A 27,347-nucleotide genomic window follows, 5' to 3' on the forward strand; every position below is an offset into this window, starting at 1 on the left:
GAGAGAGAGAGAGAGAGACTAATCATTGAAGTAGTAGTATATGATCATGGGGCAGTAGGCCATGGATTAGGGAATGGAATATGACTGTAAAGAGGTATATCTCTTCTCCCAGGTCCTTTTACTGTGCCATGGCAAGCAGTCTCTGCTTGGGCCCTCATGGCCACACAGACCTTCTATGCCACGGGTCACCAGCCTGTCTTTCCAGCCATCCATTGGAATGCAGCCTTTGTGGGATTCCCAGAGGGTCATGGCTCCTCCACCTGGCTGCCTGCTTTGCTGGTGGGAGCCAACACATTTGCTTCCCACCTCCTCTTTGCAGGTACCTTCTCATTCCTCCTTTGCTTCCATTGTTTACTTGCTTTGTAGAAGGAAAGGAACCCCCTGGATTTGAGTGGGGAGATATGATTTTCTTGGATCTTTGGCATCCCTTGGTGTGTGCTAATTGGAGGCTGAGCCAACTAGGGTGGTTGGGGGCCAAGGTGGCCTGGTCCCTAGGTCCTTCATTAATTATAGCCTTTCCTTCCTCTGAGGCAGTAGGTTGCCCATTGCTCCTGCTCTGGCCCTTCCTGTGTGAGAGTCAAGGGTCTGGGAAGAGGCGCCAACCTGCAGGGAATGAAGGTGAGGCCAGAGTCAGGCCTGAGGAGGAGGAGGAGCCACTGATGGAGATGAGGCTCCGACATTCGCCTCACCACTTCAATGTAGCGCTGCTGCAGCTGGGCCTCAAGTACCTCTTTGTCCTTGGTATTCAGGTGGGTGCAGAGGAAGTGCATGCATTCTCATGTGCATACATCACATTCTTTCATACTGAGCCAAAACCCTGGGAGCGAGCCTTGACTGAGTTACAGATAAGTGAAGTGGTTGCCCAAAGACTGTGGCCTCAAATGGCAGTATTGAAATTTGAACCTTGGTCTCTTTAATCCTTGTCTTAGATTGTTTCCTCCCTACAAGCTAGGTCTGGAACCTGCTGGTTGCATTTAGGAATTATTCCATTCGTGTTCAGACTGGAAAAACTGAGGTGATGGTCAGGATTCTTTCCCAAGCTGTGGTCATGAATCCTCCTCCTTTCCTGTGGAGGCAGAAGGTGTGACTATGACATCTTCCTTCACCCTGGGAGGCAGAGCCTAAGTGTTAGCAGCCCAGATGAATAGTGTTTGCCCAAGGTCACACAGTGGGTCATGGGGAGGCCAGAAAAAGAATTAGGACTCCTAAGTGGTTGCCCCAGCCCAGGGTTTTTCCCTCTGGTATGCACTACATTCCTACTCCCCATTCTTCACAAGGTCTTACAGCAACTCTCTCTTTGACCTGCTTTCTCTTTACCTTTCCAAGTAACTTAACTCCTTCTTTCCTCCCTTAGATTCTGGCCTGTGCCTTGTCAGCCTCCATCCTCCGCAGGCATCTCATGGTCTGGAAGGTGTTTGCCCCTAAGTGAGTGAATATGCTTGAGAACTAGAGGTGTTGGGGTGGGGGGGAGGGCGGCGGTGGTAAAGTGTGGAGAAAAAAAATGAACATCCAGAGTGGACAGGGTTTTACCTCAGCAGGGAAAAGGGGTCTAGGGTCCCCTGATGTTCTCCACCATTCTTTGCAGGTTCATTTTTGAAGCCATGGGCTTCATTGTGAGCAGCGTGGGACTTTGCCTGGGCCTAGCTTTGGTGATGCGAGTGGATGGTGCAGTGAGCTCCTGGTTCCGGCAGCTAGTTCTGGCCCAGCAGAGGTAGCCTAGGCTGTGGATGCTGGCTCTTGGCCACAGGGAGAACTGGAGAACAGTCTAGTCTGGACTACATGGGTGCTGGATCATCTTCAAGAGAGGTTCAGCCACACCTCTTACCACTATGCAGCCAGGAGCTACTGGCATCTGGGACTTCATTATTTTATAATTAAAAATCATAGTGTGGCCTGATCCCTAACTCCTGCTTTGGATGCATCTGAATGACTGGGGGTGGTCTCCCAAATGGAATAAAGTAATGATGTAAATATGTGTGTTTGAGATGTGGGAGAGCCCCCACTGTCGTGTAAGACGGGTCCCCAAACCCTGGGCCGTGGACTGGTTCTGGTCTGTGGCCTGTTAGGAACCAGACCACACAGCAGGTAAGCTTCATCTGTATGTGCTGCTGCTCCCTAGTGGTAGCATCACTGCCTCAGCTCCACCTCAGATCATTGGGCATTAGATTCTTATAGGAGCACTGGTCCCAGGTGCCAAAAAGGTTGGGGACCACTGGTATAGGGGCTTGAGGAGGGTCATTCTCCCTTCCCACCAGGCACAGATGGGATCAGCTATCTTCTGCAGACCTGGCTACACCTGAAAACCTTTGGGAAATGATGAGAATTGTGTGAATTTACTTACCCCAGCTCTTCCCAAAGCACTGCTATTATCCCACCTGCCATTTTCCTTTTCCGTGCAGCATATTTTATTTTATTTTTGCACTTTGACTGTTAACAGATGCATGAAAAGACAAGCCCAGACATCTTGGAGCACACAGACTTTCACTGTCTAAAGCCTCTATAGTGCTATCTCTCCTGTACTGTGTCCTTTCACTCCAGAACACCCTTTGCCCTTCACTTCTATGGAGCCCTCACTAGTTTCCCACCCCATGTTGTCTTTTATGAGACCTACTTCCACAACGTAAAGCATTCCACCTTGTCCCATTGATGATTCCTGACTTGAGGCCAAAACTATGAATCTAATGCTCCTCATGCATGTCTCCTGTTCCCTCCATGCACCTCGCTATTTCATGTGGAAGTGCTGGCATGAAATCCTTGGGGAAATGTCCATCAAAGGAGTGGGGAAGAGGCTCTGAGAAGAAGGATCAGGACTAGGGTTTGAGCATACCCAGGACAAGAGGACATGAGACTACTGAAAGAGAACAGATGTTAAAATTGCAGGACAGCACCTACCTTTACTTGGCAGGAGGAAGAAGAGAGGCTGAGTAGCAGCGATTGTAAGGTAAAGGCATTCACTGCTGTAAAGGAAGAGTTCTAATTATTAATGGCCAACAGTCCCTAGTGCTACAGTGGTGAAAGTGTGTACTGTTTCAGGCAATTAGAGGATAGGACATTGGTTACTTGGAAGGAATAGGTTTAATAATGCAAGGCCCAGCTAGCCTGTAAGATGAATTAGGAAAAAACCCCTTCCTCTCCCTCAAACAAGTGAACACAATTCCCAAGCATCATTTAGTGAGTAGCCAATGCCTTTGTGAGAAGAAATAAAGACCCCTTCTCTATCCTTATCACCCATAGGAAGGATTTCAGACCCCGGTCCCTCACCCTGTGTTCAGCCTTCCCCCCTTTTTCTTTTCAGGGAACCCTCTTCCCTGGAGCCTAGGGATAATCTGATCTGCCAACCACTGTTTCCTTTTCTCCTGATCTACAACAGGGGTCCCTGACCCACGGGATGAGGACCGGTACTGGTCCGTGGTCTTTTAGGAATCAGGCCACATAGCAGGTGAGTAGCAGAAGAGTTAGCGAAGCTTCATCTATATTTGCAGCTATTCCCCAGCACTAGCATCATTGCCTCAGTTTTACCTTAGATCATGAGGCATCAGATTCTTACAGGAGCACCAGTCCCTAGTGCCAAAAAGATTGGGGACTACTGATCTACAAGGTTCTTTTAGAGAAAGATATGTTAGCACATTGATTTATACTATTAAAAAATTTTATTCCTGCCTTTAACTTGACATCACAGAGCCCATTCCACGCTAACTTGTGGTTTCCTTTCTAAAAAACAGCTTTATTGAGTTACAACTTACCATAAAATTCACCCATTTAAAGTGTACCATTCTATGATTTTTAGTACATTCAGAGTTGTACAATTGTTACCACAATCAATTTTAGAACATTTTTATCAACCCACAAAATAACTAGATACTCTTTTCTATCACCATCCCTCCCCACCTGCACCCCTAACCCTAAGCGACTACTAATCTACTTTCTAACTGTATTTGCCTATTCATAAAAATGGGATCATGTAATGTATGGCCTTTCGTGACCAGCTTCTTTCAGCATAGTATTTTCAAGGTTCATTCATATAGTAGCGTGTGTCAGTATTTCATTTTTCTTTTTTTTTAAGTTGAGGTAAAATTCACATAACAAAATTAACCATTTTAAAGTGTACAGTTCAGTGGCCCTTAATATGTTTACAATGTACAAACCACTACTGTTTCTAGAATATTTCCATCACCCCCAAAAGAAATCATCCCTTTGCAGTCAAACCCCTTTGCCCCTATCCTCTGACAACCACCAATCTGTTTTCTGTCTCTCTGGATTTGCCTATTGTGGATATTTCGTATAAATGGAATCATATATTTGGCTTTTTCTGCCACTTCTTTCACTTAGCTTAATGTATTCAAGGTTCATCCATGTTGCAGCATGTATCATATCAGTACTTTGTTTCTTTTTATGGCCAAATGATATTCCATTGTGTGGCTATTACCATATTTTGTTTATTCATTCATCCATTATGGACATTTAGGTTGTTCGCACTTCTTGGTTATTATGAATAATACCACTATCAACATCTATACACAAGTTTTTGTTTGGACATATGTTTCATATCTTTTGGGTATATACCTAGTGGTATATCGTGAAATTACTAGGTCATATGGTAACTCTATGTTTAACTTTTTGAGGAATTGTTTTTAAAAAGTTTTAAAAGTTAAAATTTGTTTTAAAAGTTAAACTGCGTGTTTAACTTTTTGAGGAGCTGCCACTGTTTTCCAAAGCCGCTATACCATTTTATATTTTCACCAGCAATGTATGAGAGTACCAATTTCTGCACATACATGTCAATACTTATTAGTATCCATCTTTGACTCTAACCATCCTGGTAGGTGTGAGGTGGTATCTCATTGTGGTTTTAGTTTGCATGTCCTTGATGACTAATGATGTTGGGTGTTGAGAACTGTCCATTCATATTTTTTGTCTGTTTTTTAATTAGATTGTCTTTATTATTGAGTTATAAGTATTGTTTACATATTCTAGATACAAGACCCTTATCACATATATGATTTGCAAATATTCTATCCATTCTATGGGTTGGGGTTTTATTTTCTTGATAGTGTCCTTTGAAACACTAAATTTTTAAGTTTTGATGAAGTCCAGTTCATCTTATTTTTTCTTTTGTCGCTTATACTTTTCATATCATATGTAAGAAACCATTGTCAAGTGCTATAATTTAGATTTAGAAAATTTTCATCATTCCCATAAATTTTTTACACTTTGTTTACAATCAATCCCCAATTCTCCCCAACCCCCAACCAGGCCACTGATCTATTTTTTGTCTTTATACATTTGTCTTTTTTGGACATGTTTAATAAATGGAATCATGCAATATGAGGTCTTTCAGTCTGGCTTCTTTGACTTAGAATAATGTTGCCGAGATTCATCCATGTATCACTTTTTGTCCCTTTTTATTGCTGAGTCATATATTCCGTTGTATGGCTGTGATCAACTGATGGGCATTGGGATTGTTCCCAATTTTTAGCTGTTGTGAATATTTTTTTAAAGTGCCGTGAGAATTTGCATACATGTTCTTGGTGGAGACATACATTTTCATTTCTCTTGGGAGGATTCCTTGGAGTGGAATTGCTGGGTCATATGGTGATTATGATTAACTTTTCAAGAAACTGCCAAACTGTTTCCCAAAATAACTGTACCAGTTTATATTCCCACCAGTAATGTATGAGATTTCCAGTTTTTCCACATTCTCACCAACATTTGGTATTATCTGTTTTTTTATTGTAACCATTCTATGTGTGTATGTGCATAGTGGTATCTCATGATTTTAATTTGTATTTTCCCAATGGCTAATGATATTGAACATCTTTTTATGTGCTTCTTAGCTATTCATAAATATTTTTGGTAAAATGCCTTTCATATTTTTCTGCCTGCCTTAAAATGGTTTAAATAACTATTATTGAGCTTTGAGAGTTATATATTGTGGATACAAGTCCATTATGAAGTATATGATTTGCAAATAATTTTTACCACTTTGTGGTTGAATTTTCTTTGTCGTAGCACAGGTGTTTTTAATTTTAATGAAGTCCAACTTAGACATTTTGAGTTGATTTTATGTGGGATAATGGTTGCAAGTTTTTTTTTTTTTTTTTTTTTTTGATTTTGCATACAGTATCCAGTTCTCCCAGCTCCATTTGTTGCAAGGATTCAGCAGGTAGTTATGAGTAGTGCAGGCTGCACAAACATAGTGCCGCGCTGTCAGTAGTCAGACAACAAACATGCGATTAAGCAGACTGGGTTAGCATGTGTTGTGCTCCATGGTGAGAAGAGAAAAGATGGGCCGATTACTCGAGGGCCTTGGTCTCCTGTCACAGTTTCTTCTGGAGACACTTTTTGCCAGAGCCAGACTTTTCAGAAAGCTCTTGGCTGCACTACGACTCCCAGCATGCATCGCGCGGGCCTGCCCTGCGCAGAGGGCGAAATCCAACAGACCTGAAGTGTGGTAACGAGGAAAGGGCTGAGCCACGGGTTCTGGCACCAAGATCGATTTCTCAAAGCTCTGGCTTCGGCGAGGGCCGAGCAGGCAGAACGGTGGGTCCCAAGCCTTCCCTCTCAGTCGCACCTTCCGCTCTTGGCTCACCCCTGCTCCCTGCCCCGCCTTGCCCCCGGCTCCGCCCCCGCCTTCCTCACTGGTCTATCGAGACTCGTTTCTTTCTTGAGTTTTCCGCGGGAACTATCTCTCAAAGACGGCCAACCGCAGCCTAGAGTTTGCCGTCCCGGTCAATAAGAGGCTAGGGTGGAAGAGGCGGGGGTGGAAGCCACCTCAGGCTGCGAGGAGAGAGTACATTTCTCTCAGCAGTGGCAGGTCGCCCGGCTTGGAGCCCGAGGGTTGCAAAGGAGACGCGGCGGGGTGCGGAAGTCCACGGACCCCTCTGCGTGCCGGTGCGGGCTTCGGCGGCGCCAGGCTTGCCTTTTAGCAGCCCTCTCCAGGTGTCCAGGCCCAGCTTTGGCCACTATGTCCCACCAGATCCCTCTGGACTCCTTGGTGCCACAAGCCAACTGCCTGGACCTGTGGAGGGACAAGAATGATCAACTAGTTCGGCAGGCCAAGGTAATGCGGTTGCTGGGACCCTCGCTTTGCAGCCCCAAAATACCAGAAAGAGGGTTTGCAGTGAATTTACCCCAGCCTATGGGAAGGGGTTGAGCTTTACTTTCCCCTAACGCCAGAAATGACTAGAGATTGATATCCCTTGCCACTGCTGCAAGAAGAGAGGAAAGGACTGATCCTCAGTGACAATCCATCCCACATTTGGCAGGTGGCTCAAGACTTGGGTCTGCCTCTGAGGCGACAGCAGTTGGCTCAAGATGCACTGGAAGGGCTCAGGGGACTCCTCGATAGTCTGCAGGGTAAGCAGGGCCCTCCCCAGGATGATCAGTTCCCCTCCTCCACAGCTAGAGACCAGTTTCTCTTCTCCATTTCTGGGATTGAGATGATTTAAGGCACAGACAGGACTGAAGTGGAATTGTCTTTGTACAGGCGAATCTCTCTTCTCCTTATGCATAGTCGCACAACAGGAGCATTTGAAGAAGTGGTTTCCAAGATGGTCTAATCTGGAGAACTTTCTGCCCTTCCCAAACTTTCTGTCCAAGGGGTGGGTTCCTTATTGAGGCCATTCTGGTTGAGGTGGGGTAATCTCTGGTTTGGAATCTTATTCAGGGGATCTTTCATTGGGGAGCAGCCTGTGAAACCAGCATTTGTTGCTCCAGGGCTCCCTGCAGCTGTTCCAGTTCTCCCCTTGGAATTGACTGTTATCTGCAACTTCATTACCCTGAGGGCGAGCCTGGCCCAGAATTTCACTGAGGACCAGGCACAGGATATCCAACGGGGCCTAGAGAGAGGTGAGGGCCAGAAATTGCCACCCATGCTGCTGCCAACTTCAGTCTGGGTTTAAGTCCTTGCAAAAGGGGTGGGAAGAGCAACATAATCTGTCACTCCCACAGAGAGAGATGCCTTTCACTGATCCTCCATGACCTTTGGGTTCCTGCATAAAAGGAAAGCCAGAGATAAGGTCCTACCTTAGCTGTATGTGTGTGTACTCTACAGTGCTGGAGACCCAGGAACAGCTGGGGCCCAGGCTGGAATGTGGGCTCAGGGGGCTGTGGAGCTCCGTTCTCTGTGCTTCCTCCCTTCTACCGGAGCTGCTGCCTGCCCTTCACCACCTGGCTGGCTTGCAGATTGCCCTCTGGCTGAGCACTGACTGTCTTGGGGACCTGACCTTGCTGTTGCAGACCCTGAACGACAGCCAGGTAATTCAGGAAGTGACCTGGTCTAAAGGTCTCTTCCCTTCTCCCATCCCTTCCAGCTGCAGTAGCATCATTATATGCTGGAAAGGCTTCGAAGTTGGTGGTTAGAGACCTGAGTTCTCTTAGGGACTTAGATGACCTTGCTCTGATTGGTCCCTCATTGGAAGGATTCTCTTGGGAGGGTTTTTAAAGTAGCTTATTGATTGCTGGTAGGGTTAGGTCTCTCATGACCTTGCTGAAGTTATTTCCCAGCCTCAATCTTTTCATCAGTAACCGAAACATGATCCTTACCCTGAGTCCTCATGTACTTATCCTGAGTGAGGAAGTGCACTACCATACATTATCATTGCCTCAGGTTTTTCTACCTCCTTTTATCCTTGTCCCATAGCTATAAATCTCTTAGAATGGAAGGAACAGGATTTAGGAGGACCCCTGCTTTCAAGGACCAGCCAGAGTAGACTGAGACAGGAGATGAAGTGATTCAGGTTTGGAGCCTTTGATGGCACTTTTCTCCCCAGAGCAAGGCCTCTGAGGATCTGCTGATGCTTCTAAAAACTTGGAGCCCACCAGCAAAGGAGTCAAATGCCCCATTGACCCTGCAGGATGCTTGGGGCTTGAGAGATGTCCTTCTGACAGCATCTGCCTATCGCCAAGGTCAGTCAGTAATCTGACTCAATTTTTCCTCCTCAATCCCCATCTTAAGAGGCCTTTAGGCTCATGCCTTTTCTGTCATGTCCTATTTAGCTTAGTGGAACTTCTCTGTGCTCTTGTTCTCCATCATCACCCACTCCCAACCCCCTCAATCCCCACCCCCACCCCAAACCCCTGTGCCCTATGGACCTCTGTAAGCTCACATCTTGATTGCCATCAGGCTTCCAGGAGCTGATCACAGGGAATCTGCCCAGGGCACTGAGCAGCCTGCATGAAGCGGCCTCAGGTCTGTGCTCACGGCCTGTGTTGGTCCAGGTGTACACAGCCCTAGGGACTTGTCTCCGTAAGATGGTAAAGACAGTTGGGGAAACCACGGGTGTTGTGGATAGCTATTTTCATTGCAAAGGTGGCTGAAGTTTGTGTCCTCTCATCCCTCTAGGGCAGTCCACAGAGAGCTCTGTTATACTTGGTTGCAGCCCTGAAAGGGGGATCAACCTGGGGACCTCCACTTATGGAGGCCTCCAGGTTATATCGGCAACTGGAGAACACAGCAGCAGAGCTAGAGAGTCTGGAGCTTCTGGTGGAGGTAAGGAGCTATGCAAGTGAAGATACAAGGATTACTGGGGTGCTTGTGTTGGGGCGACTAGTCGAATAAGTAGAAGAAAGTATGGCTCCCAAAGATTACAGATTTACTTTCTTCTTTTGTCTCTTTTAGGCCTTGAGTATCACTCATAGCTCAGAAGTATCCCATCTTCTTATTGGGGTAGAGTTGTTACTCCCACAACCTGACCCAGCCTCACCGCTTCACTGTGGCACACAGAGCCAGGTCAAGCACCTGCTAGCAAGCCGATGCCTACAGACAGGAAGGTGAGGTTCTGCTTTGCTCATATGAGCTCCACTTCCCACTTGTGATACCTCCCCTGGGGCGTGACTCTGCTTATATTCTTATGAGTAGGGGGGATGGATAAGTCTGTGGCAGGACATATGACCTTACTCCTTAGCCTCCTGCCTTGCCACTGGACCTGCACTGAGGACTCTTCCCCAGACACTAACTTGTATCTTTAAAACTCTGAAGTCTCCTCCCAAATCCATTTTGTAAGTAGGGTAGATATATACCAAGCAGGGTTGGAGCCCCAAGACCCTACACTCCCCACTCCTTAGGGCCCTTGAGCAACCCTCTGTTAGCTAAGATCCCTTGGAGAACCCTGCAACAGCCTAATGTGAGGCTCATGGGCTATGACTTTTCAGGGCAGAGGATGCTGCAGAGCATTACTTGGACCTGCTGGCTTTATTGCTAGATGACTCGGAGCCAAAGGTGGGTGTATGTCTTCATAATTCCCTGCAATTGGGGTGGGAGAGAGTTGGAGTCTTCTTTGTAGTAGAGAAGGACTGCTGTTTTCTGGTTTTTCCTATGTTGTCTGTCTGTCCAATCTGGGAGACCAAACCAGGAAGACTTCCCAGAGCAAGGAGTCTAGGGCAGCAAGCAATGGGTTGTCTCCATGTGGTACCAAAGCCTGGTGAAGAGGTTGAGGGTGGTGGCTCACATCTCTTCAAAACACTGCATCCTTCTCCCACCCCAGTTCTTCCCACCCCCCTGCCCCCCAGGGCCTTGTATGCCTGAGGTGTTCTTGGAGGCAGCAGCAGCGCTTATCCAGGCAGGCCGAGCCCAGGATGCTTTGACCATATGTGAAGAACTGTTCAGCCGCACGTCATTTCTGCTTCCCAAGATGCCTTGGCTGTGGGAAGATGCCAGAAAAGGAACCAAGGAGTCATCACACTGCCCACCCTGGGTCTCTGCCATGCACCTGCTTCAGGGCCAAGCCTGGGTGCGACTGGGGGCCCAAAAAGAGGCAATTAGTGAATTTAGCCGGTGAGCACAGGAAGCCAATTAATGTCCTAGGGAAAATGTAAACGGATAATTTTCTGATTGGGACCTGAATTGGTGAGCTCCATTTTTACCTACTCACCCTAGAGTTTCTGAGGTTGACTCCTCTTCACCTCTGCTCAATGTCTCACTTTAGGTGCCTTGAGCTACTCTTCCAGGACACACCCAAGGACAAAGAACAAGGTGATTCAGACTCTCAGTTTTCCTCTTCCCTGCTGGAAGTAGTGGTGGTGGATACCAGTTCCCTTTCCATGTGTCCCAGCCCACCAGGATATTTAAGAGAAAGGGACTCTGGACATGAGATAAAGGGGCACCTGGGGTTTTGGTGACTGTGTGGCTGGGAACACACTTCTTGACTTTAGTGGTGGCCCCCAGGGCCTGCTTCCAACTGTGAACAGGGGTGTACATCAGATATGGCATTACAACAGCTTCGGGCAGCTGCCCTGATTAGTCGTGGACTGGAATGGGTAGCCAGTGATCAGGATACCAAAGCTCTACAGGACTTCCTCCTTAGTATACAGGTGTGCCCAGGTATGTATACTTGCATGATGACGTCAGCTATGCATGGATGCACATGGACAGAGAGGCCTATGGGGAGGTACTTGGGGATAAATGTAAGAGTGATATTTCCAGGTAGGAGGAGGGAATAAGGTTGTGCTGTATATACCTAGGGACATGCCCACGTGTGCAGACATACAAGACATATATAAGTGTGTATGAAGGCCTCTCAAGTTTCCCAGTCTTCCAAATGTCCTCAGACACAAAGGCAGTGACTGCACTGGGAGTGTGTTGGGCAGGCGTAGGGTCAGCTGAGCCCTTTGTCCTTGGCAGGCAGTGCATTGGGATAGGAATGGTTGGGAATGATCTACTCCTGATTCAGTGTGTGACTATAGGCAAGACAGTTCCCTATTCTATGCCTCAGTTTCTCCTTTTGTTAAATGATGCTTAAGGCTGTGTCGAATTCTAAAGCTCTGTACTCTGGGGTGGTACTACAGGTAATCAAGATGCTTCCTTTCACCTGCTTCAGACTCTGAGGAAGCTGGATCGGAGGCATGAGGCCACTGCTCTCTGGAGGAGGCTGGAGGCCCAAACTAAGTTGCCACAGGAGAATGCTACTTGGTGAGGCTGAGGCTTGCTGGCTTGGGGCTGAGAGGTGGATAGTGTCCTGGAGTCCTTGGGTATATTGGGGTGGTGGTGAATGAAAGGGAAGGAATGGCTGTCCATCTTTCTGCCTATCCTTCAGCCTTAGGCCTTATCCTTCTTGCTCTCCAGGTGTGTCCCCCTGTACCTTGAAACATGTTTGAGCTGGATTCATCCTCCTGACCGTGAAGCCCTTCTTGAAGAGTTTCGGACGTCTGTGCTGGAGACTTGTGACCTGTAGCTGCCATGTTTTGAAGACTCTGAGCTGGTGCCCCGGTGGACTATCTTTCTGTGGGGAGGGGAGGGCTTTCTTCTTTACCATCCTTGGAGAATATGGCTGGAGCTGACCATTCCTATATAAGTCTGGCTTTGGAAATAGACTTGAAAATTTTTTGGCCCAGTTACTGCTATCTAGTTCCAGAGGACCCCCTACCCCCACCCCCATGCCCTCATCTGCCACCAACAAGGCATTGACTTTGCTTGTGGCACCTTTTTTCCTGTTTCTCCTTGTGTTGAGTAAAATCTTTTATCTATCTCTTGTCTGCCTGTTACATATACTGAGTAGGAAGGCTCACAGCTATCTAATTCAGTTAAGTGCTGGTTGTCTGAGGTGCCCTCCCCCAACACCATCTATCTTATAACAGGTCTGGATAGAAAAAAGGGCTATAGGGATTTTTACTCAAGGAAGCAGTGGCTTTAGTTCTTCTCGTTGCCTAAAAAGCAGAACCCCAAAGCCCAGATTCCTGTGTGATGTGACAGAATGAATGGAGTTGGGTCTGGAAGGTAGTCTAAGCAGGACAAGGGCAAGTATTCAATTCTTAAAGGGGAGAGACAAGCAGACCTGAGTATCTCAGAGTGACTTCCCACCCCCCTCCCTAATCCCAAATTCTTGAAATTTGGGATTTCACTGTCTCAAACGTGTCGGTGTGATACCAAAGCTGCCTATTGAACATAAGGCTAGCTGGCATTTTGTGCCCATGGACTAATACTTTCAGTATGCAATTTTCTTGCTTCAGGCTCCTTGAATCTGCTGTGTGTTCTGTGGTTGCCTTTTGCCTCTCTCTGAACTTGAGTGCCCTCTCTCCTCCAACCATTAATATTAATATCCAGTGGTAAGAGGAAACATATAACTTCAACCTCCGACGAACTCTAAAGCCTGTGGGATTAGGGTTACCAGACAGTGCGATAGACAACAGGGTAGAGTGGATTAAGAGCTGGTGTGCTAGGTGGCCTGAGCCAGCGTTCTGAAGGAGCAGAGAGGGGGGTTAGGATGAATCCTCAAGTTTTGGAAGAAGGTAGGTGCGTAGGTTATCAACGGCAGTACTAAACTAATGCAGGAGTTCAATCCATTGTGCCAGGTTCTTCCAACAGGATAAATTCAGGAGCCAATGAACTGGAGCCAAGTGGGAGATTCCGCCTCCAAGAGATTAAAGGCTCTCCTTTCGCCAGTCGATCTGGCCCCATTCATTTCGTTGATTGGTCGAGAATCCCAATCCGTCGAGGAAGCGTAGCGTTGCGGCCAATTGACGTGGCGTTACTAGGCGTGTTGCATCCCTGAGGCGGGAGCCAGGCCGCAAGCGGATTTCCTGATTGGCTCTAGTACGCGGGTTGCTGGGGAGAGGCGCGGAGAGGCGGGCGGGAGTCCCCAGGGCAGGCGCTGATTGGCTGAGGTGAGAGCACCTCTCCTTCCGATGATTCGGCTCTTCTCGGCTCAGTCTCAGTGAAGCGTCTGCAGCCGTCGTTTGAGTCGTCGCTGCCGCTGCCCCCTCGCGGATCGGGAGCCAGCGTTGCCCGCCCACCGCCCGGGTGCCGCTGGGAGGAAGCGAGAGGGAGGCCGCCTGCGGGTTTGTCGCCCCTGCTCGCCACCCGCCCAGGAAAGCCGAGCCCCGGCCCAGTCAGTCGCCTGCCGTCCCTTGTAGCCGTTAATCGCGGGCCGCCACAGCTGCCGGCCGAGAGAGGCGCGCGCCATGGCCTCCGGAGCTGAGTGAGTGTGTGTGTATGTGTATGTGTACGTGTGTGTGTGTGTGTGCGTGTGCGTGTGTGCGCGCGGGCGCGCATGTGCGCGCTCGCCTCCCCGCCTGCTGGGGGTTCGCGCACCGGGGGACCCTTCCGTGCTGGGTAGGCCCAGCCCGGCGGTGGGCGCGTCTAAGAGGTGGAGACCCGGAAAGAGGGAGACAGGAGAGGAGAGGATAGGGGCGAATGATGGGCCACGGGCCCGGCTGGGCCTGGCTGCGCACCCGCGCGCCCCCTAGGCGGGGCTTGCGTTGGGCCTGGGTCGGGGCCTGGGCCAGATCGTGCTGTGTCATGCAGGCCCGGGCCGGCCTGATTGGTTCCCTTGGAACGGCCGTCCCGGCCTAGTGAGGTCTGCGGGCCCACACTGCCGGCATGGAACCCTGGGCCTTGGGGCAGCCACCTGCGACCCGGCCTAGCACCCGCTGAAGGCCTTTGGTCCTGAAGAGAGCAGGCCCCGCGGCCCCTACACCCTAATTGGGCCCGGTGGGCGTGGACTTTGGGCCACGTGAAGGAAGGAGCCTGGAGACACAGGCGGAGGTTGGACCAGGGGAAGGCCGGGCAAGCTCAGGGAAGCTCTCAACAGGGCACTTTTGGAGCTGGGTCCGCTTGGCCTGTGGTTAGCATTCCCGGCGACTTGAGTAGTGAGGGACTGACTGTTAGGGATAGGATGGGCCCTGCTTTTCACTTCTGGCCTTCTTCCTACTTTAGGCCAGTTGTTATTCATTCGAGAAAGGTTTAGTCAGTTTTCATGTTATGAAATAGGCATGGAGAGAAAGAACTTTTTATTTCTCTACTATTTTAGGTTCTTGCTATATTGTTCGAATCTGAGTTAAATTTTGTGGGCCTTCCTAGATTTCAGCCATCGTGGCCTGAAGGTTAGAGTTGCCCTCACTCTTAGAACACACGGTCTTTTTCCCTAAACTGCTATGTTGAGAAATCCTGGGCCTTTCACCCCTGAAGAAAGCGTCAATAAAACCATTGAATTTAGAATCAAGAGCTTTAGCTATTACGGGTGTTGGGGGGGGAGAAAAAAAAAGACAGCCATCCTATGGAAATTCTACTATGCAAATCACCTTCCTGTCTTGCAGAGAGTTTAGTTTCTTGAGATGCGTTCTGTTTTTTTTTCAAGTTTCTGAATCGAGATGAAGCACTACTCAGTCACCTATTTAAAAGGACTGCTCAATAATACTTAAAATATTATCTTAGGTTATCCAGTCTTTTGTTTTCAAGATGAAAAGTAAAAATCCAAAATTCTTGGAATCTGGCATCACAGATGGTTTCTGATCTCTAGGTCATCTTGATGACTCTTACTTGCACTCCCTCGAAGCCCCCTGTGGTCCATTGGGGTTCTAGAAATGACCTGACTCTTGTAGAAGACAATGGAATGTGTCCCCAAAGAGCCTCCAAGACTGCTGATGGCCCATTATCAGGCCGACTTCTATATTTTTGAGGTTATTTCCTTTGATCTCAGTAGATAGATGTGGAATTAAAGGAATTAGGGGAAGAGCATACCACTCATCCCCAGTACCAGGGTCAAGAATAGTAAGCAGATTTTCCTAGAATGAAGATTTAGGGTTAAAATACAAACTGTAATGACTAGAGGCATCAGCCATTCTATTTTTCTGCAGCCCCAGCCCTATAGGTCAAGGATCCCCAACACCCCAGGCTGCAGACCAGTACAGGTCCATGGCCTGTTAGGAACTGGGCTGCTCAACAGAAAGTGACAGGTGGGCAAGCAAAGCTTCATCTATATTTACAGCTGCTCCCCAGCGCTAGCTAGCATTTCCGCCTCAGCTCCACCTCAGATCATCAGGCATTAGATTCTCACAGGGGCACCAGTGCCGTAAAGGTTAGGGACTACTGCTATAGATCAAGAAGGAAGATGGGCAGCCCTTGGAGGGTATTTTGAGGTGTGAGGGCGAGGGAGCATTGTTGTGTTTAAATTGCCCTTAGCTGTCACATTGACCACACTTGCCCTATAGGGTGTTGATAGCAGTGGGAGAATTTGTTTACTCTGCAGCCTTGTGCTCAGATTGCCTCATTTTTGGATTGGGGGAAGCTGTGTCAGCCTAGGAAACTCCGCTCTTGGAAACTAGTTTAAAGGCAATAATTAAAGATGCAACTTATGTGAGAGGGTCAGCAGAAAGTTTACAATTTTATTAGATGAATAGGATTTCTATTTCTGTTGGGTTTACCCCAGCTGGTATTCTAGAGCATAGGCATCTCTTTTTCTTGCAAGCTATTTCTAATAGGAATACTATTTTGTCTTGTTTTGTTTACTGATGTAGCCCCAGATCCTAGAACACTGCATAGCATATAATATATACTCATTAATTTATTGAATGAAGAAATAATTCCTGGAAAACATTTCTTTTTATTTACTTCTTCGCTTCCTCCGCTGTCTGACCTTCCTATTTTGGTTAATGCACATATTTTCCTGAGCCTTTTACTAAGAGGAGGTAACTCTTCAAAGGGAGAGCCCACTAAGTTTAGTTAGTGAAAGCTGGAGATAAGCTAAGAAGTTAGTGTTAGGTAAATGATCTGATCTTCTAGAAAATAATTTAAACTGAATTTGGATTTAGGTAACCTTGATTTAGGTGAGAGGAATTTGGATTTGCCCTGTGTCTTAGCATTTCTTGGTTTTGCCTTTTTGAACCAACTCCATGGAGTCGTGTGTCTTTGCAGAGATTACCTTTTGAGCTTGAGCCTCTTTGAAGGTTCCAGATCTATTAGTGTTTTTTTGCAAATATGATGGTCTTTATGTTTGGCATTCCTGTGATATATAGAAAGCTCTAGCATTCAACTGGTTTAACCAATAGAGGGTAGTGCTAATAATTCTGCTTCATTGTCCCTAGGCTTGCTTGGTGGGACTTGGGGCCTCCCTGAGCCCTGTCAAAAGTTGTTCTGCAAGAAGGTTAGCAAGAAAAGAGCTTGTGCTTCGTTCTGCAGTGCTAATCATAGTGAATATTAATACAATGTGCTAGTCATTATGTTGAACATTTTGCATTCATTATCTCACTTAAGATAGTCTTCTGAGATAGGTACTACTATAGCCTCTGTTTTACAGAGGACATCAGCTTCCAGAGAGGTTAAATAACTTGCCCAAGATCACAGTAATGGCAGGGTTGAAACTCAGACTCAGCAGGTCTGACTACAGAGCCCTTTCTCTTAATCACTATTCTGTCCTAAGACTATTTTCTTTCTCTTTTTTTCCCTTTTTTCTTTTAAATTAGAGCTGATATTCAATATTATTTTACATTAGTTTCAGGTATATAGCATAGTGGTTAGACATCTGTATAATTTACAAAGTGATCTCCCAGATTAGTCTAGTACCTATCTGGCACAATACATACTTATTACAATATTATTGACTATATTCCCATGACTATTTTGTAACTACCACTTTATACTTCACCTTTTTCACCCAGCTCCTCAACACCCCGCCCCGCCAACCCAGACTATTTTCATTTCTCTAATTGTACTCAGCCTCCACTTCTATTTTGTCCTCTTAGGCCAACCTGACCCTGGGAATGGTCACTTGGGTTTTACAGCTAGGATACTAGTGCTCAGAATACAGAGAGCTATTGGAATGAGAATTGTAATATGTGCTAGATATTATTCTTCATGACCTTGGCTGAATTTTATCTGAGCTCTCTGATGTAGGGACAACTTCATCTATCTACTACTTCTTTCTTAAGTGTGTTTTAGAAATTGATGCGGTCTCTGGGGCTGGAGTATGTATTAGGACTGACTTTATTTTCTCATCTAGTTCAAAAGGTGATGACTTATCAACAGCCATTCTTAAACAGAAGAACCGTCCCAATCGGTTAATTGTCGATGAAGCCATCAATGAGGACAACAGTGTGGTGTCCTTGTCCCAGGTAAGTTAGGTTCATGGTCCAGTCTTTCCTTATTGTAGTTAACCTGGGGGCTTTTCCCAGATTTCTTTTCTCATTTTTCTTGCAGTTACCACAAATAGAGTGGGGTTTACTGGGAATCCCAACATCTAGGGCTGCTGCTTACCCCCTGGCTCAGTGACTCAAAGGCTCTAATCTTCTTTCCTCAGCCCAAGATGGATGAGCTGCAGTTGTTCCGAGGTGATACAGTGTTGCTGAAAGGAAAGAAGAGGCGGGAAGCTGTGTGCATTGTGCTTTCTGATGACACATGTTCTGATGAGAAGATTCGAATGAATAGAGTTGTTCGGAATAACCTTCGCGTACGCCTAGGGGATGTCATCAGGTGTGTGTGGGGTTCTTGGCTCCTCAGGGATGGGTGGCCAGATACAGCCTACATGATAGGCAGGACCCCCACAAAGGCAGCTGCAGATATCGGAAGCCTCCTAACGATGGGAAGACTTATGTTTTAGCGTTGTCTTTAGGTTTTCGTTCTGCTTCCCTGGGACTTCAAAATCTGCCTCTGTATGACCTTTGGGACAACATGGCATTTCTGTGACTTTCTTAATGCTTTTTTTTTTTTTTTCCACCATAGATATAACTTATCACATCTTAGACCCTGGTTTAGAATACCATTTGAGGTTGTGAATCTGCCAAACAACTTTATTACTGTGTTGGATTAATGACTTGTGTTGGGTCTGGAATGAAGTGGGAGTGTAGATGTGGAAGGTGAACTCCTAGCAGGTCTTTTTAATGATCCAGGTTAATCTAGGAGAGAGGCGTTGTTTGAGCAAGATCCATGAGAGTTGCAGTCTTAGTGATTTTGGACTTAACTTTAGGCAGGAGGTTCCCCATCTTGAAATTACCTCTAGTTACTGCCACCCAAAACTGCCTGTCACCTGGCTAGGAATATCTTAGGCTTCTGGTTGTTGTTTATAGATTCTAGGTTTCTTGTAGTCTTCTTGGAGGTGCTTAGTCACTTTTCTTTCCATTCTCTGACCACCTGGCTAAGATTATTTTTTCATTTCTATTTCTCTAACCCTGACACTCATCATACTAAGACCTCACTTTGTAATATTGGGTTATCAATATTAGCCAGAATGGATCATCCTTGACTATCTCTCCCTGAATATTCTCCCTCTCATGTTTTGTGGGGGCTCCAGATGTGTGGGTCTCCCTTTTGGTTCACTAATTGGAAGTGCGGAGCCCCAGCAGCTTCTTCTAGTGGCTCCCCTGACCTATCTCACCCTGAGTGTGACCTGTCTTAGTTGTGCTTGGCTGTTCCTTTGTTCTCTCTCCAACCCTACCTTCCTGCCTTTCTTCCTACCTAAAGCCATCCCTACTTTTTCTCTTTTGCTTACCATCAGTTCCCAGCGCTTGGGGCTGCAGTATGGTTGGTAACTTGGAGTCTGCTTGTCATTCTCAGCATCCAACCATGCCCTGATGTGAAGTATGGCAAACGTATCCATGTGCTACCCATTGATGATACAGTGGAAGGCATCACTGGCAATCTCTTTGAGGTATACCTTAAGCCGTACTTCCTGGAAGCTTACCGGCCAATCCGGAAAGGTGAGATAATTCTAGAGATTGAGCTTAAGGATGGTCATTTGTAGGGATATTTGGGAGTAAACTTTAGACATCTGTCTCATTTTAATATTGTATGCATGCACATGCATCTGCATTCATACTCATGTGAACTCTCACCTTCCCTTTGCCTTCCTTCCCACTCCCCCATTACCCCATTCCTCCATTCCTACTCCCTGCTCCAGGAGAGTAAGTTATCTTCTCAGATCTCTAAAGGAGGAAGTGGGTCATTTTGGCTGTGTCACGGTCCAGTTATTTAATTTTTAGCATAGCTGTACCATTAGTGATTGTAACAGTTTGGGTTGCCCATACCCCAGGAATCAAAACTTTTGGGGCTTTTGGCACATCAGGTTTTATTCATTGTCCTCTTGAGTGGTAGAGGGGCTCTTCACAGGTTAGCTTTCTCCTCTTGCCTGATGCTTAACAAGATCATGGGGGTGGGAAGGAGAAAGGGCACTATCTAGGGAACTTGGCATTCTAGACCCCAGGTTCTGATGAGGAATTCTCACTAGTTTCATTGTTGACATCTCTAATTGCCCTTGTGCTGATTGTTCTCATAGGAGACATTTTCCTTGTCCGGGGTGGAATGCGTGCTGTGGAGTTCAAAGTAGTGGAGACAGATCCCAGCCCTTATTGTATTGTTGCTCCAGACACAGTGATTCACTGTGAAGGGGAGCCTATCAAACGAGAGGTGAGTTCTCTCCCTAATCCCAGTATCCGATTTCATGATTACTCTGGGGCAGTCATGTAGTAGCTGTCAGGGTGGGGTGCTCTTTAGAACAAAGCTGCTTTCCAGAGGTGGGAAATCTCCCAGCTATTCATTTCTGAGTCTAGGTGTTTCTTGTAAGTATGTGATATCAGTAATTTTTAAAATCTAGATTCAACCCAAAGGACCTAAGTGGTTAGAATAATTTTTGAAGAAATGATGCTGATGATGGCATCCAGGCCTCTGCCCGTTTACCAGAGTTTCCAGCTTCACATATTAGGGGAGCGCTTCCCAGTAAGGTGAAGGACAGTGTGAAATGGAAAGGCTGTGCTAGAAATCTTTGCCTTGGGATTTTGAGTTGTTCTTTGAGGCATTATCTCCTTAGAGGAGAATCCTCTCATACAGCAGATTTCTCCATGCCAGATTGTGGAAGTATTTGGAGAAACTCAGCTTATGCTGATTGTAATATTCCTGCCTTCTCTTTTTCTTTGTTTCCTACGTATTCAGGATGAGGAAGAGTCCTTGAATGAAGTGGGCTATGATGACATTGGTGGCTGCAGGAAACAGCTAGCTCAGATAAAGGAGATGGTGGAGCTGCCCCTGAGACATCCTGCCCTCTTTAAGGCAATTGGTGTGAAGGTGAGCATCTTGGGCTCTGTGGAGTATAGTCTAGAGTGGTGATTAACGACTACTTGGTGTCAGATCCTGGGACTTGTTCTCATATTTTATTATTGCCTTGAATTAGAGAGGCAGCAATAAATTCTTTGAGATTATAGAGGACCATAAATTTATTAAGCTACTAATGGTCTATAACAGAGCAGACCAGTGAAGTTCTCTGTTGCATCCGTATATATTTTTTTATTATAACCATTTAAAAATGTAAAAACCCATTTTTATGGACCTTGTAAAAACAAATCTCACTATGGTTTGCCAACTTGTGTAGAACAGTGCTGCCTGATAGAAGAAATTAAGGAAATTAGCAGTGTAAAAGTTCCTATGTCTAATATATTTGAGAACTGCTGGTCTACAATGTAACTTCCTAGCTATTTCCATATCATGAGACACACCAAAGATTAAATTATCCCTTCCCCTAGTATATATTGTACAAATAACTTTATCTTCTACGTGGGCACTTACCATGTGCTGCCTGTGGATAAGGCCATAGAAAAGACAGCTTCAAAGAGGAAAACTTGTGCTTGGCAGTAAAGAGAAGTATTCCAACATGATAATAAATCCTGGAGGGTTGTGATTACTGAAGAGAGTGAGCCTCTGGCAATACTGTTCTTAAATGACTAAGCTAGGCCTTGGCCCTTTGGCCTAATGGCCTCTTGCTTTTCCCTAGTCCCAGGATCTTTAGATTTATCCATACTAGAGTTTCCAGACTCACATTAGAGTTTCTTAGGTTGGTTTCTCTCCTCTTTGTCTCCTATGCAAGTTATAATAATAAGTGTTGTCAGCTTTCTAGCAGTATTTTCTCTTCTGATAAAGAGGAATAAGTGTGGCCTGAAGTAAGCTGTCTTCCTAGCAGCTGTGGCAGAGGGCTCATTCTTTCTGGTGTCAGGGTTGAGCTTATTTTCATCCTCTCTAAATATAGCTCTAGTTGAGCCATTTTAGGATGGATGGGGTTGGAGAAGGTGGGAGTCTGAACCCAGTCACACCCTCTGTATTGGTCCTCAGCCTCCTCGGGGAATCCTGCTCTATGGACCTCCTGGGACTGGGAAGACCCTGATTGCTCGAGCTGTGGCAAATGAGACTGGAGCTTTCTTCTTCTTGATCAATGGTAAAAGACTTGGTTCATCTTGTGTTTGGCTGGACTCAACTCTAAGCTGAGCTTGACCTAGTCTCACGAGCTGGAGAAATCCTGGATACATTCATTTGCACACATGCCCTTGTGTACACTTTACTATCTTTCTTCCACTGGGCTACATTACAGATAGATAAGGAACAGGGGGAAGATACTTTACTCTTTTTTTTTTTTTTTTTTCAAGATAACTCTACTCTCTTACCTTGATCTATCCCTCTTTGAGAAAGATTATGGACAAGCTTAAGACATTTAGGGGGAACAAGTTAGGATAAAAGATCAAAAAGTATTTATTTATTGGAGAGTGTTTGGGGGAAGGTCAACTGGCTCTTCGAGAGTGATATTTATCTGGTAGAGGTCCAACTGGTGCACTGCATCTGCTCTGGCCAGAAGTCCCAGAGCATCTTCCGTCATCCTCATACTTTGAACTCAATTGTTAGATAAGTGTACTGAGTTTCTTGGGTTCTGTCTAGCCTGGCCTAGTGGCATTATCTTGGGATAATATCTAATACAGACTGTGAGAAAATAGGCAGAGGTTACCACCTGTCTCTGGGCTGGGCAAACAAATTATCTGATTTCCGGGATTGAGGAAGGATGTAGTTTTTCCATTGCCTCCATTCTGTATCTTTTCAGGTCCTGAGATCATGAGCAAGTTGGCTGGTGAGTCTGAGAGCAACCTTCGTAAAGCCTTTGAGGAGGCTGAGAAGAATGCTCCTGCGATCATCTTCATTGATGAGCTGGATGCCATAGCTCCCAAAAGAGAGAAAGTAGGAACTTACCCAAGGGATTCGTGGGGGGTTGAAAGGTCCTGACTTCACTTCTGACCAGATATCCTGTTCTGACAGACCCATGGGGAGGTAGAGCGACGTATTGTATCACAGTTATTGACCCTCATGGATGGCCTAAAGCAGAGAGCACATGTGATTGTCATGGCAGCAACCAACAGACCCAACAGCATTGACCCAGCCCTACGACGATTTGGTAAGGACCCCAAATTCCTTTCATCCCTGTCCTTGTTCATAGGGAGATTATAGCTCTACGTGGCTTACTCTCTTTGATCCTACATTTGTCCTTTATCTAAGTCACCTAATTCTGAGGATTTTTTGAAGCTCTTTGTAGGGATAGGGCCCAGGAGTCCTTTCCCTTTTCTCATGTCCTGTCTAGGATGATGAACCATCCTGGTTTGCTTGAGACTGAGGGGTTACCCAAGACCTGGGACCTTACGAGTGTTAACATCAGGACAGTTCTGGGCAAACTGGGATGGTTGGTCACATTAGGCCTATCCTTTTTTCCCTCTGGACCAGAAATGAGCCTTGTCTATGTTCACACACTGTCCCACAGGTCGCTTTGACAGGGAGGTAGATATTGGAATCCCTGATGCTACAGGACGCTTGGAAATTCTTCAGATCCATACCAAGAACATGAAGCTGGCAGATGATGTGGACCTGGAACAGGTGGAGTGGTGATAAGGGCTGGCCAGGATTTTTAGGATAGCCATTTCTAGGCAATTGAAGGGAATTGGCTAGGAATATAAACTTGAGATGTGAAGATACTGCTTTCAATCCTGGGCAGGGGAAAGGAAGTGATCTAAGAGTGAATCCAGGAAACTGGACTTGTCATGTTTCTTGGTTGACACTACCTTAGAGTAAACCTGAATTTTGGGGGCACTTTATTTCCAAGCCCCAAGTTCAGGCTTGAATACTTAAAATCCAGCCAGTGAAAGGACTGCTAGTATGTATTTAGAGAAATGGAAGGACCCAGAGATAGGAGTTAGAGGCACAAGCCAAGATTCTGTTGTCTTTGAGCTTCCGAAGGCATCTAGTTCTTAGAGAGAGGATAATAAGTAGATTTTTTTCTCTGCAGGTGGCCAATGAGACTCATGGGCATGTGGGCGCTGACTTAGCAGCCTTGTGCTCAGAGGCTGCTCTGCAGGCCATCCGCAAGAAGATGGACCTCATTGATCTAGAAGATGAGACCATCGATGCTGAGGTCATGAATTCCCTAGCAGTAACTATGGATGACTTCCGGGTAAGGACTGCATTCCTATCTCAAGTAGATACACATACACTTTGACCCCACCCCTGGGGAGTCTCATCCCCAGTTTATCTTCCCTTTTTAGTGGGCCCTGAGCCAGAGCAACCCATCAGCACTGCGAGAAACTGTGGTGGAGGTGCCACAGGTGACCTGGGAGGACATTGGGGGCCTGGAGGATGTCAAACGTGAGCTTCAGGAACTAGTCCAGGTAGGGTAGCTTGGTCCAGGGTGAGTCACTGCTTCAGTACTTTGTAATTGAGCTGGGTGGGCTTGGGGTGTTGGCATATTCATTGCAGGAATTGTGAGAGAATAAGTCAAGAACCTGCTATTCTCAGGTTTGAGGTACAAAGGAGCCTGCTCCTAGGGAACCTGGATCTTACACTTCTGAGTAGGAATGGGGGGTGCTTCTGTTTGGTTAGATTTCTTTCAAACTATAAGGATGTCCCTGAACCCTCTTTCCTTTTCCTCCTAGTATCCCGTGGAGCACCCAGACAAATTCCTCAAGTTTGGCATGACACCCTCCAAGGGAGTACTGTTCTATGGACCCCCTGGCTGTGGGAAAACCTTGCTAGCCAAAGCCATTGCTAATGAGTGCCAGGCCAACTTCATCTCCATCAAGGGTCCTGAGCTGCTCACCATGTGGTTTGGGGAGTCTGAGGCCAACGTCAGGGAAATATTTGACAAGGTGAGCTACAAATAGCTGAGCTATCTATTCATTTGCATGGGGGCAAGGTAGAGATAGTCTGTTTTTGGGAGAGTTAAAACCATCTCATTCTGGCAGCTCAACTGGGGCACTTTATTTTCCTTTTCAGGTCTGAAGAGACCCAATGGTGTTAATGCTTGAGTTTCATCTGTCCCTCCCACAGGCCCGCCAAGCTGCCCCCTGTGTACTATTCTTTGATGAGCTGGATTCAATTGCCAAGGCCCGTGGTGGTAACATTGGAGATGGTGGTGGGGCTGCTGACCGAGTCATTAACCAGATCCTGACAGAAATGGATGGCATGTCCACAAAAAAGAATGTGTTTATCATCGGCGCTACTAACCGGCCTGATATCATCGATCCTGCTATCCTGCGACCTGGCCGCCTCGATCAGCTCATCTACATCCCGCTTCCTGATGAGAAGTCCCGTGTTGCCATCCTCAAGGCCAACCTGCGCAAGTCCCCAGTTGCCAAGGCAGGTGCAAGGTCATGGGCTATGGGGACTTCTGTGAGTCCTCAGGCTAGTGTGAAGTGCTGTTTGATTCCTAGACAATATTTCATTGGAGATTTCTGGGGTTAGAGTTGTAAAGGGAAGATGGAAGATTTGAGGGTATTAAGATAATCTAGAATTGGGAATAAAAATCAGCATGTTAAAAGATGGGATGAACTGGAATTGGAAGTGCTTGAGCGGCTCAAAGATTGTGTATCACAGGGGAGGAGAAGTTAAATGCTAAGATACTCTTGCATCTTTTAGGACGTGGATTTGGAGTTCTTGGCTAAGATGACTAATGGCTTCTCTGGAGCTGACTTGACAGAGATTTGCCAACGTGCTTGCAAGCTGGCCATTCGTGAATCCATCGAAAGTGAGATAAGGCGAGAACGGGAGAGGCAGACTAACCCATCAGCCATGGTGAGTTTGCATCCTTTACCTAGAAGTGCCGGTTGTGGGGAGCCAGGGGACAGTCTCTACCAGAGTTAAGAGTGTAAGGTTTTGGAAAGGTCATCTGACTGAGATATTTAGCAGGGCATCAAAGAGAAAGAATTAACCCTTTTAGTCTGGAATTATGAAGGCTGAGAAGAGATGGGCAGGCTATATTCTCAGTCTGAAGCCTCCGTGAGGGAAATCAAAGTATGATTGTGCAGATAAATAGAGCAAGGCTTAGAACTTGGGATTTACGGACCTATCTATCACTCTTAAAATTAAATGCCTGTGTGTGTGTGTGTGTGTGTGTGTCTACACACATTTGTACTCCATAAAGACAGATACTCCTTAACTATTCCTGATCTGTTTACCAAACCCTACAGGAGGTAGAAGAGGATGATCCAGTGCCTGAGATCCGCCGAGATCACTTTGAGGAAGCCATGCGCTTTGCCCGCCGTTCTGTCAGTGACAATGACATTCGGAAGTATGAAATGTTTGCTCAGACCCTTCAGCAGAGTCGGGGCTTTGGTAGTTTCAGGTAAGTAGGCTGCATTGGGCAGTGCTTAAGTTGTCTTGGAGAACTAAACCAAGGTCGTGAGTGTCCTAAGGATACTAGAAAGATAGTTGTGAAAACACAGGTCCTGTCCTAACCTTTTTTTTTTTCTTTTGGTTCTGTTCTTTTGCACACAGATTCCCTTCAGGAAACCAGGGTGGAGCTGGCCCCAGTCAGGGCAGTGGAGGCGGCACAGGTGGCAGTGTATATACAGAAGACAATGATGATGACCTGTATGGCTAAGTGGTGATGGCCAGCATGCTGCGAGCTGGCCTGGCTGGACCTTGTTCCCTCAGGGTGGGGGTGTTTGCCCAGGAGGGACCAGAGGTGCGCCCACAGCCTGCTCCATTCCTCAGCCTGAACAGTTCAGTTACAGTCAGTCTCTGGACAGGGGGTTTCTGTTGCAAAAAATACAAAACAAGGGATAAAATAAAAGTGATTTTCATTTGGGAGGTGGAGAGTGAATTACCAACAGGGAATTGGGCCTTGGGCCATTTCTGTTGTAGTTGGGGCAGTGCAGGGGACCTGTGCGGGTGTGAACCAAGGCACTACGCCACTCCCTACAGTAAAGCATCTGCACTTCACTCAATGCTTCTCAAGCCCTCCCTTCTTCCCCCTACCCAACCTGGGCAGGAAGGTTAAGGGCCACAGTTGCTGGGTGTTTATATAGAGAGTAGGTTGATTTTATTTTACATGCTTTGAGTTAATGTTGGAAAACTAATCACAAGCAGTTTCTAAACCAAAAATGACATGTTGTACAAGGACAATAAACATTGGGTCAAAATGGAGCCTGAATACCAGCCCCTGTGCCTGCTTCTTTTCCTGGGAAGGGCCTTGGGTTACCCCTCACTGCCAAGGCACTTTTCCAAATGTGAAATCCTGTAAGATTGCATCCTTTTCCCTCCTGATTGACATCAGTATGATACTGCTGCCTCCCCGCTATGGCTGCAGTATTACTGGATAGGACTGCAGTAGAGGGGAAACAACCTGATGGAGCTCCAGCTGTGGAAAATGTTGCATCCTCCACCTATATCTGACGTGGATGGTAAGAATAGGCCTACAGAACCCCTTTTACCTGACCAAGGACTGGATTGGGGTGCTCTCCAAAAATCTTAAGAGCTGCAGAAAGATACAATCTGCGTGGAGGCGGATGTTCTTTCGGTGCATCTAAAAGTCCCAAACATTCATGCTCTGGTTGAGGGTCACTTATAA

The 27,347-nt window shown here is 46.5% G+C and overlaps 3 protein-coding genes across 7 annotated transcripts in view; all 3 read left to right on the plus strand.

Moving 5' to 3' along the window:
• Positions 1 to 1,971, plus strand: part of PIGO (phosphatidylinositol glycan anchor biosynthesis class O) — a 7,869-nt gene extending 5,898 nt beyond the window's left edge. For 3 of the 4 annotated variants that reach the window (XM_039875472.1, XM_039875471.1, XM_039875473.1), the window contains 4 exons: positions 113 to 319; positions 535 to 749; positions 1,355 to 1,425; positions 1,586 to 1,971. In XM_039875472.1, coding sequence (XP_039731406.1) covers positions 113 to 319; positions 535 to 749; positions 1,355 to 1,425; positions 1,586 to 1,715 — 623 coding nt within the window. In that variant the 3' untranslated portion in view covers positions 1,716 to 1,971. Of the gene's footprint in view, positions 1 to 112; positions 320 to 530; positions 750 to 1,354; positions 1,426 to 1,585 lie in introns of those variants that run through there. The other variant, XM_039875475.1, reaches the window with a different exon arrangement.
• Positions 1,972 to 6,414: 4,443 nt separating this feature from the next.
• FANCG (FA complementation group G) lies at positions 6,415 to 12,464 on the plus strand. Of its 2 annotated transcripts, none has more exons than XR_005655552.1 (14): positions 6,415 to 7,060; positions 7,266 to 7,356; positions 7,717 to 7,848; positions 8,054 to 8,256; positions 8,772 to 8,907; positions 9,125 to 9,255; positions 9,344 to 9,490; positions 9,620 to 9,771; positions 10,153 to 10,219; positions 10,485 to 10,774; positions 10,926 to 10,972; positions 11,165 to 11,320; positions 11,817 to 11,908; positions 12,062 to 12,464. XR_005655552.1 is itself a non-coding variant. In XM_039875478.1 (14 exons), exons 1-14 carry the CDS (start codon positions 6,965 to 6,967, stop codon positions 12,168 to 12,170), a joined length of 1,881 nt encoding a protein of 626 aa, XP_039731412.1. In that variant the 5' UTR covers positions 6,416 to 6,964; the 3' UTR covers positions 12,171 to 12,464. The 2 variants fall into 2 exon arrangements, 1 of the variants encoding a protein (XP_039731412.1); XM_039875478.1 differs by having other exon boundaries at positions 6,416 to 7,060; positions 11,785 to 11,908.
• A 1,167-nt stretch (positions 12,465 to 13,631) lies between these two features.
• On the plus strand, positions 13,632 to 26,935 carry VCP (valosin containing protein). Its single transcript, XM_039875476.1, has 17 exons — positions 13,632 to 13,913; positions 17,712 to 17,823; positions 18,009 to 18,181; positions 19,262 to 19,404; positions 19,980 to 20,110; positions 20,633 to 20,764; positions 21,803 to 21,905; positions 22,560 to 22,693; positions 22,772 to 22,907; positions 23,268 to 23,380; positions 23,790 to 23,954; positions 24,046 to 24,168; positions 24,433 to 24,645; positions 24,827 to 25,135; positions 25,415 to 25,570; positions 25,966 to 26,120; positions 26,273 to 26,935. The coding sequence occupies exons 1-17, from the start codon at positions 13,897 to 13,899 to the stop codon at positions 26,376 to 26,378; spliced, it is 2,421 nt and encodes an 806-aa protein (XP_039731410.1). The 5' UTR covers positions 13,632 to 13,896; the 3' UTR covers positions 26,379 to 26,935.
• The last annotated feature ends 412 nt before the right edge of the window (positions 26,936 to 27,347 follow it).

The sequence above is a fragment of the Pteropus medius genome, unplaced genomic scaffold (genome assembly GCF_902729225.1).
Source record: "Pteropus medius unplaced genomic scaffold, Ma_sr-lr_union100, whole genome shotgun sequence".
Classification (NCBI taxonomy): Eukaryota; Metazoa; Chordata; class Mammalia; order Chiroptera; family Pteropodidae; genus Pteropus; species Pteropus medius.

Excerpts from the sequence above, each read along its gene's own strand:
- FANCG (XM_039875478.1), top strand. The coding sequence starts at position 6,965 with ATGTCCCACCAGATCCCTCTGGACTCCTTGGTGCCACAAGCCAACTGC. Across the intron at positions 7,061-7,265 it reads AACTAGTTCGGCAGGCCAAG|GTGGCTCAAGACTTGGGTCT; the intron begins GTAATGCGGTTG and ends CACATTTGGCAG. Across the intron at positions 8,257-8,771 it reads AGACCCTGAACGACAGCCAG|AGCAAGGCCTCTGAGGATCT; the intron begins GTAATTCAGGAA and ends TTTTCTCCCCAG.
- VCP (XM_039875476.1), top strand. Across the intron at positions 22,694-22,771 it reads TAGCTCCCAAAAGAGAGAAA|ACCCATGGGGAGGTAGAGCG; the intron begins GTAGGAACTTAC and ends CTGTTCTGACAG. Across the intron at positions 22,908-23,267 it reads CCCAGCCCTACGACGATTTG|GTCGCTTTGACAGGGAGGTA; the intron begins GTAAGGACCCCA and ends ACTGTCCCACAG.